The sequence below is a fragment of the Bubalus bubalis genome, chromosome 6 (assembly GCF_019923935.1).
Source record: "Bubalus bubalis isolate 160015118507 breed Murrah chromosome 6, NDDB_SH_1, whole genome shotgun sequence".
NCBI lineage: Eukaryota > Metazoa > Chordata > Mammalia > Artiodactyla > Bovidae > Bubalus > Bubalus bubalis.
In genome coordinates, this window is record NC_059162.1 from 65,525,954 (window position 1) to 65,540,973 (window position 15,020).

Here is a 15,020-nt window from a genome sequence, read left to right on the forward strand (position 1 = left end):
CTTCTGTTCATTTCTTAGTCTTTGTACAATAACTCTTCAACTAAACTAAAGGCAGGGTTTCTTAAGAAATGTGATCCAGAGGGCTAGTACTAGCAGATGACTTTATAATTATCTAACTAATATCCTCATTTTATGGACAATAAAACTAAAGCATGAGAAGTTAATGGATTTATCTCTATATATGTAACAGATAATACAGAACTAAAACTTGAAGGGAAGGAGTTAACATAGAAATCAGCCCTGAACAGGTTTTCCTTGTCACCTAACCACAGACAAGCTAGCAGCTGCTATTCTAGTTTAACCATTTATCTGTCCTCAGTGCAATGCACTTAGGAAAAAAAAAAAAAGTAACAACCCTGCTGATAATAGAAATATTGTTGTTCTCATATAGGTCAAAATATATTACCTAAAGAAAGCATGATTATAATCTTTTCTCAAAGCAAGTATAGGTGATCATACATAAAATGGAAGATATATGTAATAATACACATATGTCACTTTATAGACATCATTTTATTTAAAAAAATACATTGTCTTTATTGTTAAAAAGCAGTTTGTGCTATCATTCTCAGAAAAAATATCTTTTTAAAAAAATTTTTACAGCACTAATGGGAAATGTGTTTCTAATCCATTGATATTATCCTCTCAATTTTTTTCTTGTCATTTTTTATTCAAAAGTAGGGAACAGATGGCCATAAAAAAGCAAAAATAACTAAGCCATACTGCCATTGGACCCATGGTTCTTACCCCATTATATCATATTCTAATTAACCAAGCACACACATAATATTTAGGAGCAAATCCAAAGAATGTGTTAAACTGTTGTATTTTCAAAGACAATTTGAGTAGGATTTAGAAACTGAGAATAAAGACATTGAAAATACTTATCATAGTGACAGATGATAAAATTGTCATGGAATTAATATCTCAAAGAGATCCTGTCTGAGTGTACGGTAGGTTTGTTATATTTCATAATCATGCATGCAAACTCTGACATTTGAAAGGGACAGTAATACTGGCTCTCAAGAATGCAGAAGAGGAAAATTTGTTTTCCTCAAGGTTGAATCTTTAAAAGAAGGACAAGTGTAACAAACTGATCAAACCCATTCAATGATGTCTACATGCAATTATTCATTTATTGACAAAATCCGTTAATGAAAGCATGCATTAGTTAAAAGCTGCATAATGTCATCAGTAGGAAAATACAGGAGGCACAGATGATTTTTAATATTTTTTATGTACTGAATTTTGGTGTCTGTCGTTAATGAATGAACTAGTTTACAAAAACAGATACTGAACTGATATGAAAATTAAAAGCCAGATCAGGCCTAGAATTAGTGAGAAATTAAAATAGGTTGCATATGATAAAAATGAACAAATATTGAAACTATACTCAGAAAAAAATTAAAAAGGTATTTTGAACCATTCTATATGGTATGTATCTTCTTTTACTCAAAATTGATGTTAAAAAAGTTTCCTTTAGAAAAGATAGGAGTCATTCATAGTTTTAAATCCATGTTATCTTTATGCTGCTTCATTTGATTTTGAACCATCCCCTCCTACAACCTCTGAGAAGTTGCTTTTGTATGAACTTGTTCATCAACTGGACTAAGTCAGGTTCACCTAACAGGTTTTCAGGTTCACCTAACAGGTTTCCAGGTTCTGCTTCTGACCCAGGTCTGTCCATAGCAAATGCTGGCTTAGCTGCCAATCTCCTAGAGCCATCATAATTTCACTAGCTCAAACATGGTATACTAACATTTCTCTGAGCTAACAGTTTAGGAAAATATGTAACGTATCTGAATGTCAGCAAGACTCTTAGTGGTGTCTTTGGTACCTTTCTAGACTGAGATAGGAGGAGGGTTCAGGATGGGGAACACATGTATACCTGTGGCGGATTCATTTTGATATAAGGCAAAACCAATACAATATTGTAAAGTTAAAAAATAATAAAATAAAATAAAGCATATTGATATATTTTTGCAACTTCTAGCTCACATAATGATATCCAAAGAATACTCTTTACTAATAAATATATTAAATTGTGATGTGGAGTGTTCCAGCTTTGTATCACAATCCTTTGTTTTTGATGACATTGTCAACATTTGTATTAATGATTGTGATTATTTTGTGCTTTTCAGATTATTTACTTGTGTCACAAATTTGAGGAAACAAATGAATATGGTAGAGTTATTCCTAAGTTGTTCAAGCATCGAAGCAAGCATATAATGTTTCCAGTTAATAAGTATAGCAATAATCATCTTAATATAGCATCTTAAATTTTACAGACAACTCTCTCATATAATGACAGTACATGGTCTCCACCTTATCCAAGTAAATAGCCAGGGGGAGTATCATTATTCACTCATGATGTTTTACATGAGAATGTTCAAGTTTACCCAGGGACAGACAAGTGTAAGCAATGACTAAAACCAGAACTTCTAATTCTAAATAAATAAATTCTGAATATAAATTCCTCAATTTACTGTCTATTATTCTATACAGCAGAGAAGTTACATGACCTAAGTGAAGATGGGAATTTTAAAAGACAATAGATGCTGATGTTGAGTTGTTCACACAATTAATATCAGTGATAATGAACTGCTACAAAAACTGAGGCAATTTGAGATCCAGTAAAGTAGGTGCAGAGTCCAGGCTAAGGAAAAAATAGTCATGAGATAGTATGGACTGATCTGGTAACATTCCTAGTATTGGGTTATGTGCTACATCTGGAGAGTCTGAGGGTGCGGATAAATGGCTGCCTTGAAAGACATATACTTGGTTCTTACTCAGCACTTAGATGTAAATTTATCTAGGACAGAATTTCTCCTAACTATAGTTTGTGCCAAGGAGATGCTACAGTCCATGATCAGAGTCATAGAGGTCAGAGAACCTGTTTTAATATTGTTTGATGATGTGAGCATAGATATAATAAGACCCACATTTCAGTATCTGGGAATGTGTATAACTGCCTCTTCTATGTTTGTTTTAAGAATTTTTCTGAATGCCTTTATTTGATTGACAGGCAGTGTTGCAGTTGCATTTTTATATTATAAGAGCATTGGTCCTCTGTTTTCATCATCTGACAACTTATTGGAACCTCAAAGTTATGATAAAGCTGAAGAAGAGGGAAGAGTCATCTCTTCAGTAATTTCACTCTCAATTAGCTCAAACCCACCCACATTATACGAACTTGAAAAAGTAACATTTACATTAAGTCACATAAAGGTAAGTTGAAATTCCAGTGACTATTGATTATTATTGTGAAACATTCAAAGAAATGAGTTTTTTTGTTGTGTCACTTTAATTGTATGTGAATTCTTGAGTTTAAACCTACAAATTCAAAATCAAAGAGTAAAGTGATTTCAGCTAATTTTTCTATAAAATATTTTGGGGGCTTCTCCAGTGGCTCGGAATTTGCCTGCCAATACAGGAGACAAGGGTTCAATCCCTGGTCCGGGAAGACCCTGCATGCCACAGAGCACCTAAGCACATGCACCTCAACTATTGAGGCTGTGCTCTAGAGCCCAGGAACCGCAACTGTTGAACCCACACGCTCCCAACTACTGAAGCCCACATCCTAGAGCGCATGCTCTGCAACTAGAGAAGCCACTGCAAAGAGAAGCCCACACAAGGCAGCTAAAGCACAGCCCCTGCTTGCTGAAAGTAGAGAAAGCCCACACAGCACTGAAGATCCATCACAGCCAAAAATATTGAAACAAATAAAATGATCTAAATTTAAAAACTGTGTAGCTAAAAATAAATAGCTTGGTACTTTCAGTGCTTTTTATACTTTCTAATGAATACCAAAGAATTTTATGTATTTGATCTCTGAAATTAAACTACATTTTAGTTTTAAAAGTACATTGTTCATTTTGGAAATCTCTGTACCTTCAAGGAATAAGTTATAAAAATATATCAAAGAGACAAATATTACTTTTGTAATGAGGGAAATGTTTGGTTAATAATTGTCATATAAAACAATATTTGGAGGGATTTGAGTGCTGATTACAGTGAAATCATAGAGAAGTTTATAATATTTTTTCCTAAAGAAAGTATCTGAGACCACTTTACTCTTTTATTGTTATTCTAAATCTTTTTTCAAATCCATATATAATTAAAACCATATAATGAAAAAAATATGATTAGAAATAACCAAGCATTTAGGTTTTTTATAGACCTAAAAGTGAACGGGGAAACACGAAATCATATGGTTTGCTGCATACCGTTGATGGTTTCTTGGGCTTTCAATTGAATTTCAGTCCTAGTACATGATTAAAGTGCCTCAGAAGCTCCATTTAGAGAACCTTGAAGCTGGGCAAGGTTGTCATGCAAATTGAAAATTGTATTTGCATGTTTATGGGAAACAGGGGACTCAAAGAACGTATAGTCAGCCTTCCATATCCACAGGTTCCACATCCATGAATTCAACCACACACAGATGGAAAATATTTGAGGGGAAAAATTCCAGAAAGTTCCAAAAAGCAAAACTTGAATTTATTGCAGGCCATCAATTATTTACATAGCATTTACATTTTATTGTATATTATAAGTAATCTAGAGATGATTTAAAATATCTGAGAAGATGTGCATAAATTAGATGCAAACCCTATTTTCTGGAAGTCACTCGAGCATCTGTGGTTTTCAGGATGCACAGGAGTCCTGGAATCAATCACCTGTGGCTATCAAGGGACCACTATATATGCTTACATACAGTCCAGATGTGTCACTGTAAAGAAAGATGTCTGATGTAGAGAGAAACTAAAGTGTATGGAAAATCCAAATAACTAGTAGCTCAGACCTAAACATTGATAGGCATTCTGTTGAGGGAAAAAGAAGATGTGAAATGTTTTAAGAATGGAAAATAAGTTTAGATATTTTCAGATACTAAATGCAAATGACCTTTTGATCCTAGAAAAAAATACATTGTTCTTTTACGTGGTCTCATGGTTTTTCTATGTTATTTTAATTAGGGTATAATTGCTTTACAATATTGTATTAGTTTCTTCTGTATAATAAAGAGAATCAGCTATATATGTATAAATTTCCCTCCCTCTTGAACCTCCCTTCCACCCCACCCCCCATCCTACCCATCTAGGTCATCCAAAGCCTTCAGCTGAGCTCCCTGTGCTATACAGCAGTTTCCCACTAGCTGTTTTACATATTTGTTGTTATTCTTCAGTTACTCAGTCATGTCTGACTCTTTGCAACCCCATGGACTGCATCATGACAGGCTTCCCAGTCCTTCACTGTCTCCCAGAGCTTGCTCAAACTTGTGTCCATTGAGTCGGTGATGCCATCTCATCCTCTGTCGTCCCCTTCTCCTCCTGCCTTCAATCTTTCCCAGCATCAGGGTCTTTTCTAATGAGTCAGTTCTTCACATCAGGTGGCCAAAGTACTGGAGCTTCAGTTTCAGTATCAGTCCTTTCAATGAATATTCAGAGGTTATTCCTTTTAGGAGTGACTGGTTTGATCTCCTTGCTGTCCAAGAGACCCTCAAGAGTCTTCTCCAACACCACAGTTCAAAACCATCAATTCTTTGGCACTGAACTTTCTTTATAGTCCAACTCTCACATCCATACATGACTACTGGAAAAACCATAGCTTTGTCAGCAAAGTAATGTCTCTGCTTTTTAATACGCTGTCTAGGTTGGTCATAGCTTTTCTTCTAAGGGGCAAGCATCTTTTAATTTCATGGCTGCAAAAACCATCTGCAGTGATTTTGGAGCCAAAAAAAATAAAATCTCTCACTATTTCCATTGTTTCCACATCTATTTGTCATGAAGTGATGGGACTAGATACCTTGATCTTAGTTTTCTGAATGTTGAGTTTTAAGCCAGCTCTTTTACTCTCCTCTTTCACTTTCATCATGAGGCTCTTTAATTCTTCTTCATTTTCTGCCATAAGGGTGCTGTCATCTGCATATTGGAGGTTATTGATATTTCTCCCAGAAATCTTAATTCCAGCTTGTGCTTTGTCCAGCCCAGCATTTCACATGATGTACTCTGCATATAAGTTAAATAAGCAGAGTGACAGTATACGAGCTTTGACATACTCCATTCCCAATTTGGAACCAGTCTGTTGTTCCATGTCTGATTCCAGCTGTTGCTTCTTGACCTGCAAACAGGTTTTGCAGGAGGCAGGTAAGGTGGTCTGATATTCCCACCACTTTAAGAATTTTCCACAGCCTTAGGAAGCATCACTATGAACAAAGCTAGTGGAGGTGATGGAATTCCAGTTGAGCTATTTCAAATCCTGAAAGATGATGTTGTGAAAATGCTACACTGAATATACCAGCAAATTTGGAAAATTCAGCAGTGGCCACAGGACTGGAAATGGTCAGTTTTCATTCCAATCCCAAAGAAAGGCAATACCAAAGAATGCTCAAACTGCCGCACAGTTGCACTCATCTCACACGCTAGTGAATTGATGCTTAAAATTCTCCAAGCCAGGCTTCAGCAATATGTGAACCGTGAACTTCCAGACATTCAAGCTGGTTTTAGAAAAGGCAGAGGAACCAGAGATCAAATTGCCAACATCTGCTGGATCATGGAAAAAGCAAGAGAGTTCCAGAAAAACATCTATTTCTGCTTTATTGACTATGCCAAAGCCTTTGACTGTGTGGATCACAATAAACTGTGGAAAATTCTGAAAGAGATGGGAATACCAGACCACCTGATCTGCCTCCTGAGAAATCTGTATGCAGGTCAGGAAGCAACAGTTAGAACTGGACATGGAACAACAGACTGGTTCCAAATAGGAAAAGTAGTACATCAAGGCTGTATATTGTCACCCAGCTTATTTAACTTATATGCAGAGTATATCATGAGAAATGCTCGGCTGGAGGAAGCACAAGCTAGAATCAAGATTGCCAGGAGAAATATCAATTACCTCAGATATGCAGATGATACCACCCTTATGGCAGAAAGTGAAGAAGAACTAAAGAGCCTCTTTATGAAAGTGAAAGAGGAGAGTGAAAAAGTTGGCTTAAAGCTCAACATTCAGAAAACGAAGATCATGGCATCCGGTCCCTTCACTTCATGGAAAATAGATGGGGAAACAGTGGAAACAGTGTCAAACTTTATTTTTCTGGGCTCCAAAATCACTGCAGATGGTGATTGCAGCCATGAAATTAAAAGATGCTTACTCCTTGGAAGGAAAGTTATGACCAACCTAGATAGCATATTAAAAAGTAGAGACATGACTTTGCCATCAAAGGTCCGTCTAGTCAAGGCTATGGTTTTTCCTGTGGTCATGTATGGATGTGAGAGTTGGACTATAAAGAAAGCTGAGTGCCAAAGAATTGATGCTTTTGAACTGTGGTATTGGAGAAGACTCTTGAGAGTCCCTTGGACTGCAAGGAGATCCAACCAGTCCATCCTAAAGGAGATCAGTCCTGGGTGTTCATTGGAAGGACTGATGTTGAAGCTGAAACTCCAATACTTTGGCCACCTGATGCAAAGAGCTGACTCATTTGAAAAGACCCTGATGCTGGTGAGGATTGAAGGCAGGAGGAGAAGGGGACAACAGAGGATGAGATGGTTGGATGGCATCACCAACTCAATGGACATGGGTTTGGGTGGACTCTGGGAGTTGGTGATGGACAGGGAGGCCTGACGTGCTGCGGTTCATGGGGTCGCAAAGAGTCGGACACCACTGATCAACTGAAGTGAACTGAACTGAACTGAATTGAACAGTTTGTTGTGATCCACAAAGTCAAAACTTTAGTCAATGAATCAGAAGTAGATGTTTTTTCTGGAATTCTCTTGCTTTTTATGTGACCTAACAGATGTTGACAATTTGATCTCTGGTTTCTCTGCCTTGCCTATGTGTTGGTAGTTTGGTTTAGTCACTAAATTGTGTCCAACTCATGACCCTGACTGTAGCTGGCCAGGCTCCTCCCTCTGTGGGATTTCTCAGGCAAGAATACTGAGGGGTTGCCATTTCCTTCTCCAGGGGTTCTTCTCGACCCAGGGATCAAACTTGGGTCTCCTGCATTGCAGGCATATTCCTTACTGATTGAGCCACCAGAGAAGCCAATATAATTTTATGCATGGTAGTGTACATATGGGCTTCCCTACTGACTCAGTAAAGAATCTGCCTGTGATGGGGAGACCTGGATTTGATCCCTTGGTCAAGAAGATCCTCTGGAGAAAGGAATGGCCACCCACTCCAGTGTTCTTGCCTGGAGAATCCCAAGGACAAAAGAGCCTGGTGGGATTCAGTCTATGGGATCGCAAGATTTGGACACGGAATAGTGACTAAACCACCAGCATAAATTTCTTTAATAAATATTTAATCTGAAGATTTATGTTTGATTCTGTTTTACTCCACTTATCAATGATTTGTTATTGTTGTTTAGTCACTGAGTCATGTCCAACTCTTTTGCAACCCCATGGACTATAGTCTGCCAGGCTCCTCTGTCCATGGGATTTCCCAGGCAAGTATACTGCAGTAGGTTGCCCTTTCCTTCTGCAGGGGATCTTCCAAACTCAGAAATCGAACCTACATCTCCTGCTTGGCAGATGGATTCTTTATCCCCGAGCCACCAGGTCTTAAATACAGTTTTGACATATCTTAGTCTCTTAATACAATACCCTCTTCACAAGGCTCTTTGGAGGATCAGATTAAACAAAGTGGGTGAGAAAGCACGTGGTTAACTGTAAATTGTTATATAATTGTAAATAGTTTTATTTCTAAAAGATAAACTAGCATAGATATATAGCATTCTATGAATAACTTATTAAAACTTAAAGTGCATTAGGTATTGTATTGTGATTAGTTAATATATGATAAGGAGAACTCTGCAATGTATTGAACAATCATCCTTTAATCTGTTTGATCAGCCCCTGTGATCTATGATCTTACACTCACCACTTTATCTCATTCATTACTGGAACTGCATTGGCTTCTAGATATATCTGGAAAACGTTCGTTGAGTCTCACTTCAGAGCTTTTCTGTTTTCCATTCCAACTATCAGAACCCTCTGTTCCCAAGTCTTTAGGGCTCACAGTGTCACTTAATTGAAGTATTTTCTTAAACATCTTTTCCTGTGAGAAGCCTCCTCAAGATTAATCCTGCTGTCATTTCCCTGGCGTTTTTAATAATTTCTCATCTTCTCATTAGAATATAAAGTCAGCAATACAAACACTTTTTCTGTTTTGTTCAGTGTTTTATTTTTAGCACCTGAATCAATGACTAACAGCTAGTGCATACTCAATAAATATTTGTTGAAGATAATAAAGATATGTCATGCCCCATTCTAGATAAGATACATGATAGTGCTCAGTCGTGTCTGACTCTTGGCCACCCCATGGCCTCTAGCCCTTCGGGCTCCTCAGTCCATGGAATTTTCCAGGCAAGAACACTGGAATAGGTTGCCATTTCCTCCTCCTGGGGATCTTCCTGACTCAAGAGTTCAACCCTGGTCTCCTGCATTTCCTGCATTAGCAAGCAGATTCTTTATCACTGAGCCCCCTGGTAAGCCCCTACGTGATCTCAGTTGATGATAATTCTCACAACTACATGAAACAGAATTGATCAAATATAGCATGGTCGTAGGAAAAACTTCAGTTCTTTCACACAACAGCAGCACTCTCTTATTAGTGTTGATTTTATGCTTTACTTTTTAGGCGTGGTTTTAATTATATTGTTATGCAAAATAGTATTTTAAATATAACTGAAATGATATCATATGTGTGACTTTTCTCACCAGTGAAATGTCTCTTTTTCAGTCCACAGATAAATATAAGAGTCAGTGTGCGTTCTGGAACTACTTACCTGACACCATGAATGGCAGCTGGTCTTCAGAGGGCTGTGAGCTGACACACTCGAATGATACCCACACCTCGTGCCGCTGTAACCATCTAACACATTTTGCAATTTTGATGTCTTCTGGTTCTTCTATTGTAAGGCAATTTCCCACTTCATATTTCTAAATCTGGCTTTGCTTTTTTTCTTGTTTTTCACATTGTTCAAGACAATAATTAATTATTATATGTTCTTTGGATGTAAATAGCATATTTAATTTATTGATACGATCTCAACATTACCTTTTTTAGTCTCTCTTTTCTTACCTGCATTCTATGACATATAGTTTAAATCTATCATTGTTTTTAGTGTAAGACTTACCAGTCTATAATAGCTAGTAGGTTATATATCAGATTTCTATCCAGGCTTTAGTTTTTAATGCTGCTTTTAGGAACCATTTGTACATTTTAAAGGATCATGAACTTTAAGGGCTTTTCCCTTTGTATTGAAAGTTTATTTTTACTGATGACAGATTCATTTAAATCTCTGATACCTGGTCAATAAGTGTTATTAGCACATCTGTAACAAATACAGTTTTTTAATAATGTAGAATGCCACAGAATTTTAGACATGAAAAATCTCACTAAAGTAAAAAGCTTCAGATTATGTATTTTACATCATAATATCTTGCTTTTACATTGTACAATTTTTTTATTTTGTAACCTTTAGATTGCAGTCTCATTTCTATACAAAACTTAGAATTCATCAAATTCTTATTATGACTAAATAAATCTGCCTAACCGTAATGTCAGTGATAAAGATTTTTTTTTTTTCTGAATGAAAGGTGATTTTTTTCTTAATGTTAAATAAACTAAGGTGCCTCTGTTATGTATATAAAACCATCTGGTTAGAGTGAAACCAAACTTTCCCATTTCAGAGTCTCTCACCTATACTATTTTGTTACTCTATTTATGCAGCATTTATGATACCTTCATTTAAAGTGTTTAAATGAATTACTGCATAGAAATAAGACTTATTCTTGTCACTGATAAATCTGCTTTAATTAACCATTTTCACATTGCAATAATGAATTGCCTTGCTAATATCAAGAAACCGATGGTGATAACATTGTTAAACCATATACTAATATACACTATGCTTAGAAAAAAAATCACTAACTACAGAACTGTTAAAGTGCTATGTGATTTATATCAGATTTCTGTGAATATTAAGCATATTCAGAAGTACAAAGTTTTCTCATCTAAATGCACGTTTGTATTTTTACATTTTAGGAACAGTTTGATTAATGTTTCACCGAAAAAGAAAGTTCATTATATGTTGCAGTTCCTTTGACAAGCTACTGAGTTAAGTCTCTTAACAGCTGTATTATTATTTTCCTTTAGGGTATTAAAGATTATAATATTCTTACAAGGATCACTCAGCTAGGAATAATTATTTCACTGATTTGCCTTGCCCTATGCATTTTTACCTTCTGGTTCTTCAGTGAAATTCAAAGCACGAGGACAACAATTCACAAAAATCTCTGCTGTAGCCTGTTCCTTGCTGAACTTGTTTTTCTTGTTGGGATAAATACAAATACCAATAAGGTATGTAGATCTCTCTTACTCTCTGCTTTCTAAATTTTTACTTTCCTAAATATATATGTAATAGAAACATGAATTGGAATTAAGGGCTTGGTGGAGCAAACACATTATATACCTTGTTCTTAAAGCTTTTCTAAGTTTGAAATGCTAACATATATTAGCAACTTGCTGATTAGTTCCATTAACCACGGTGGCCCTCATGATGAACTGTAAAAAGAAATAACCTTGTTTTGTTTTGGTTTGGTTTGTTTCTACATGGCCATTAAACAAAAGTAGAGGGGAGAAAGATAGTAGAAAACAAATGTTTATCGTACAACAGGGACAGAACACAAAAGAGGTTAGAATTCATAGGTTGAAATTTGATAAATTAGCTCAGCCTAGTAACTGTACTTTTGTAATAACCGTTTTCCACCATTAATGATCTAGAGCCTTATCAAATATCTCCCATATTGATTTAGACTGACCTAGGTGAGATAAAACAAGCAATAACTTTATTAGGTGAAATGACTCTGAGAGAAGATGGGAAGATAAAGACATGGAGAGCCATCAGACCAAGATGCAGGTCTGAGCCTGAGTGAAGAAGGAAAGAAGGAAGAAAGGACTAGTGGTAGAAGTAGAAGCACCTCGGCTTCCCAGGTGGTGCTAGTGGTAAAGAACCCACCTGACAATGCAGGAGATGTAAGAGATGCAAGTTCCATCCCTGGGTCAGAAAGATCCCCTGGACGAGATGGTATGGAAACCCACTCCAGTATTCTTGCCTGGAGAATCCTTCACAGAGGAATCTGATGGATTACAGTCCATGAGGTCGCAAATAGTTGGACACAACTGAAGTGACTTGCCAAGCACAGAAACACTTTACAAAGCAGGGCAGTTGAGGAAAGCTCAGCTTGCCTGTGAAGTAGTCCTTTCAGAAGACCCTCAACCAAAGTCACATGGCAAGTCTCTCAAGAAGAGTAATGTCTTGCTGTGCTCAGTCAATGGCTGTCAGCAGTCAGTCCTAAAGGAAATCAACCCTGAATATTCATTGAAAGGACCGATGCAGAAGGTGAAGCCCCAATACTTGGGCCACCTGATGTGAAGAGCCAACTCATTGTAAGAGACTCTGATGTTGGGAAAGATTGAAGGCAAAAGGAGAAGGGGGCAGCAGAGGATGAGATGTTGGGATGGCATCACCGACTCAATGGATATGAATTTGAGCAAACTATGGGAGATAGTAAAGGAAAGGGAAGCCTGACATGCTGCAGTCCTTGGGGTCTCACCAAGTCTGACATGACTTAGTGAGTGAATAACAACAACAGCCATCAGAAATCCTGGGCACATCAGTGGCTTTCCTATGCAGCTGCTGCAGCCCATTCTGCAGCTGGAGACCAGAGAAATACATCAACATGACCACAGAACCTTCAGTTGCCTCCATATTTCCATTCTTTTTAGTGATCTTCCAAGTAGTGGAGGTAACCATCAGTTATCAATGTTCTCTTCTGAAGTAGATGCCACAAAGCACCTATTTAATATAGTATATGCTAAATTATAAACTCCATATCTGTTTTTGTTTGTTTTTCAATGGTATTTATAACATCATTCATTTTTGTGTATCCCCACTATCCTCCAATGCATAATTCCCCTGTCTTCATCCCATCATTATCCTCATCACAAAACTATTTTTTTCAGTCTTTCTTTTCAATTCTATGTTTCACCTGTCAAATTCTCCCCATTTTCAAGCCATATTTCAAATTTCACTTCTTCACTAAAGTGGTTCCCAGATTTTAATCATCATCTCCAACCTTATATAGTGCTCTAAACTATATTTTAGTAGGTAATCTCTTTATGGTTGACTTATACTCTATTAAGTGTAGTAAGTATTTAAATATTATTATGTTATCTCACCAGTAATTGGGTTGTGTGTGTGTGTATTAGTCACTCAGTCGTGTGAGACTCTTTGTGACCCCATAAACTGTAGCCCACCAGGCTCCTCTGTTCGTGGAATACTCCAGGCAAGAATACTGGAATGGGTTGCCATTTACTTCTCCAAGGGATCTTCCTGACCCAGGCATCAAACCTGGGTCTTCCACATTATGGGCAGATTCTTTACCATCAGAGCCACCAGGGAAGCCCAATTGTGTTAGTTCTGTTAATACAGAAATGTATAACTGCTTCATTTGTTATTTCTTATTTCTTCATTTCTAACTCTAGTTCTAAGTATGAAGTCAGTACTAATAGATAACATTTTACTGAAATCCATCTCAAATGTACCTGTTAATCTTATAACTTAAAGTGAATATATAATGGGTATTTTTGTAAAATATATCATCATTTATTCATTTGTTTTATAAATTCAGTACTCTCTCTTATTTATTATGTTTTGTTTAACATAGTGTTAGCATTAATTTTCATTCTTTGAGCACAATTAAAATAAAGACATCTCCAAAACAGAAATCAGCTCAAATCACAGCATAGTCACTGAGATAATCATGGTTGCATGTGACCAATCCACAGTTTATCACATAAGTCTATAAAAAATATAAATCTCTAGACAAGACTAGCAACTTAATTCTATTACAGGACTGATGAGTGTTGCACTTTGGTGAAGCACAGTTCTTTTAAATCAGGTGGAAGTGGTACAATTAAAAAGCTTGACATCTGACAAGGATATTTTACTGTGATCAAGCAGTATATAAAATAGTATAATTTATAGAGAAAGTCAAGATTTTATGTTACAATAATGTTAAAATAAGCATTGCTTATGGTTTCATTCTTTCTTTGTTGTCTAGCTCTTCTGTTCGATCGTTGCTGGGCTGCTGCACTACTTCTTTTTAGCTGCCTTTGCATGGATGTGCATTGAAGGCATCCACCTCTATCTCATTGTTGTAGGAGTCATCTATAACAAAAGATTTTTGCACAAGAATTTTTATATTTTTGGCTATCTCAGCCCAGCTGTGGTAGTTGGATTTTCAGCATCATTAGGATACAGATATTATGGCACCACCAAAGTGTAAGTTAAGATGTTCTCATAAATATTTGATATGCAATTCTGAATAAGCTGTGTATATCATTGAAACTCTTGCTTTGTCGAAGTACATACAAACATAAGTATAGATTTTATCTATTATTTACTTTTCAGATGTTGGCTTAGCACAGAAAACAACTTTATCTGGAGTTTTATAGGACCAGCCTGTCTAATCATTCTTGTAAGTATATTTTAATATTGTGGTTAGAATTCGGAAAAGTGTTGATTTAAAAGTGCTTAAAATTCTCAGCAATCAGTCTTTACTTTGAGAGGAAAATTTATTTTGAGCACTTTACTATAAATCATTTATTAACACTATAAACATTGCTTCACTAATAAGAAAAAATATACATCTTAAACTCAAAGCTATTACAGTTCACTTGCACCTCTTGGGAGAATGTATTTTTGCATTACTTGTAAGAAAAGCATTTTTCACTTATCAGTAGTATCTCAGCATACTTCAGTACTGAGAGTGTGCCAACCAGCTGATAATCTGGCATTTCAGATGTTTACGTTATTTAATCTTTTATCAATGATCAGTGATCTTTGAAGATTAGACTGTCATCTTTATAGTTTTATCATCCTTATGTACCCTGTCATCACGAAAGTGATTTCAAGCTAAATTGCAACATCAGAGACAAGAACCCACTATTTCCCATGA

At 36.3% G+C, this 15,020-nt stretch overlaps 1 protein-coding gene across 3 annotated transcripts in view; it reads left to right on the top strand.

Moving 5' to 3' along the window:
* Positions 1-15,020, top strand: part of ADGRL4 (adhesion G protein-coupled receptor L4) — a 137,800-nt gene that overhangs the window by 90,171 nt on the left and 32,609 nt on the right. For all 3 annotated transcript variants that reach the window (XM_044944805.2, XM_044944804.2, XM_006056658.4), the window contains 5 exons: positions 3,026-3,228; positions 9,736-9,909; positions 11,155-11,358; positions 14,124-14,344; positions 14,474-14,540. In XM_044944805.2, coding sequence (XP_044800740.2) covers positions 3,026-3,228; positions 9,736-9,909; positions 11,155-11,358; positions 14,124-14,344; positions 14,474-14,540 — 869 coding nt within the window. The remainder of the gene's footprint in view (positions 1-3,025; positions 3,229-9,735; positions 9,910-11,154; positions 11,359-14,123; positions 14,345-14,473; positions 14,541-15,020) is intronic.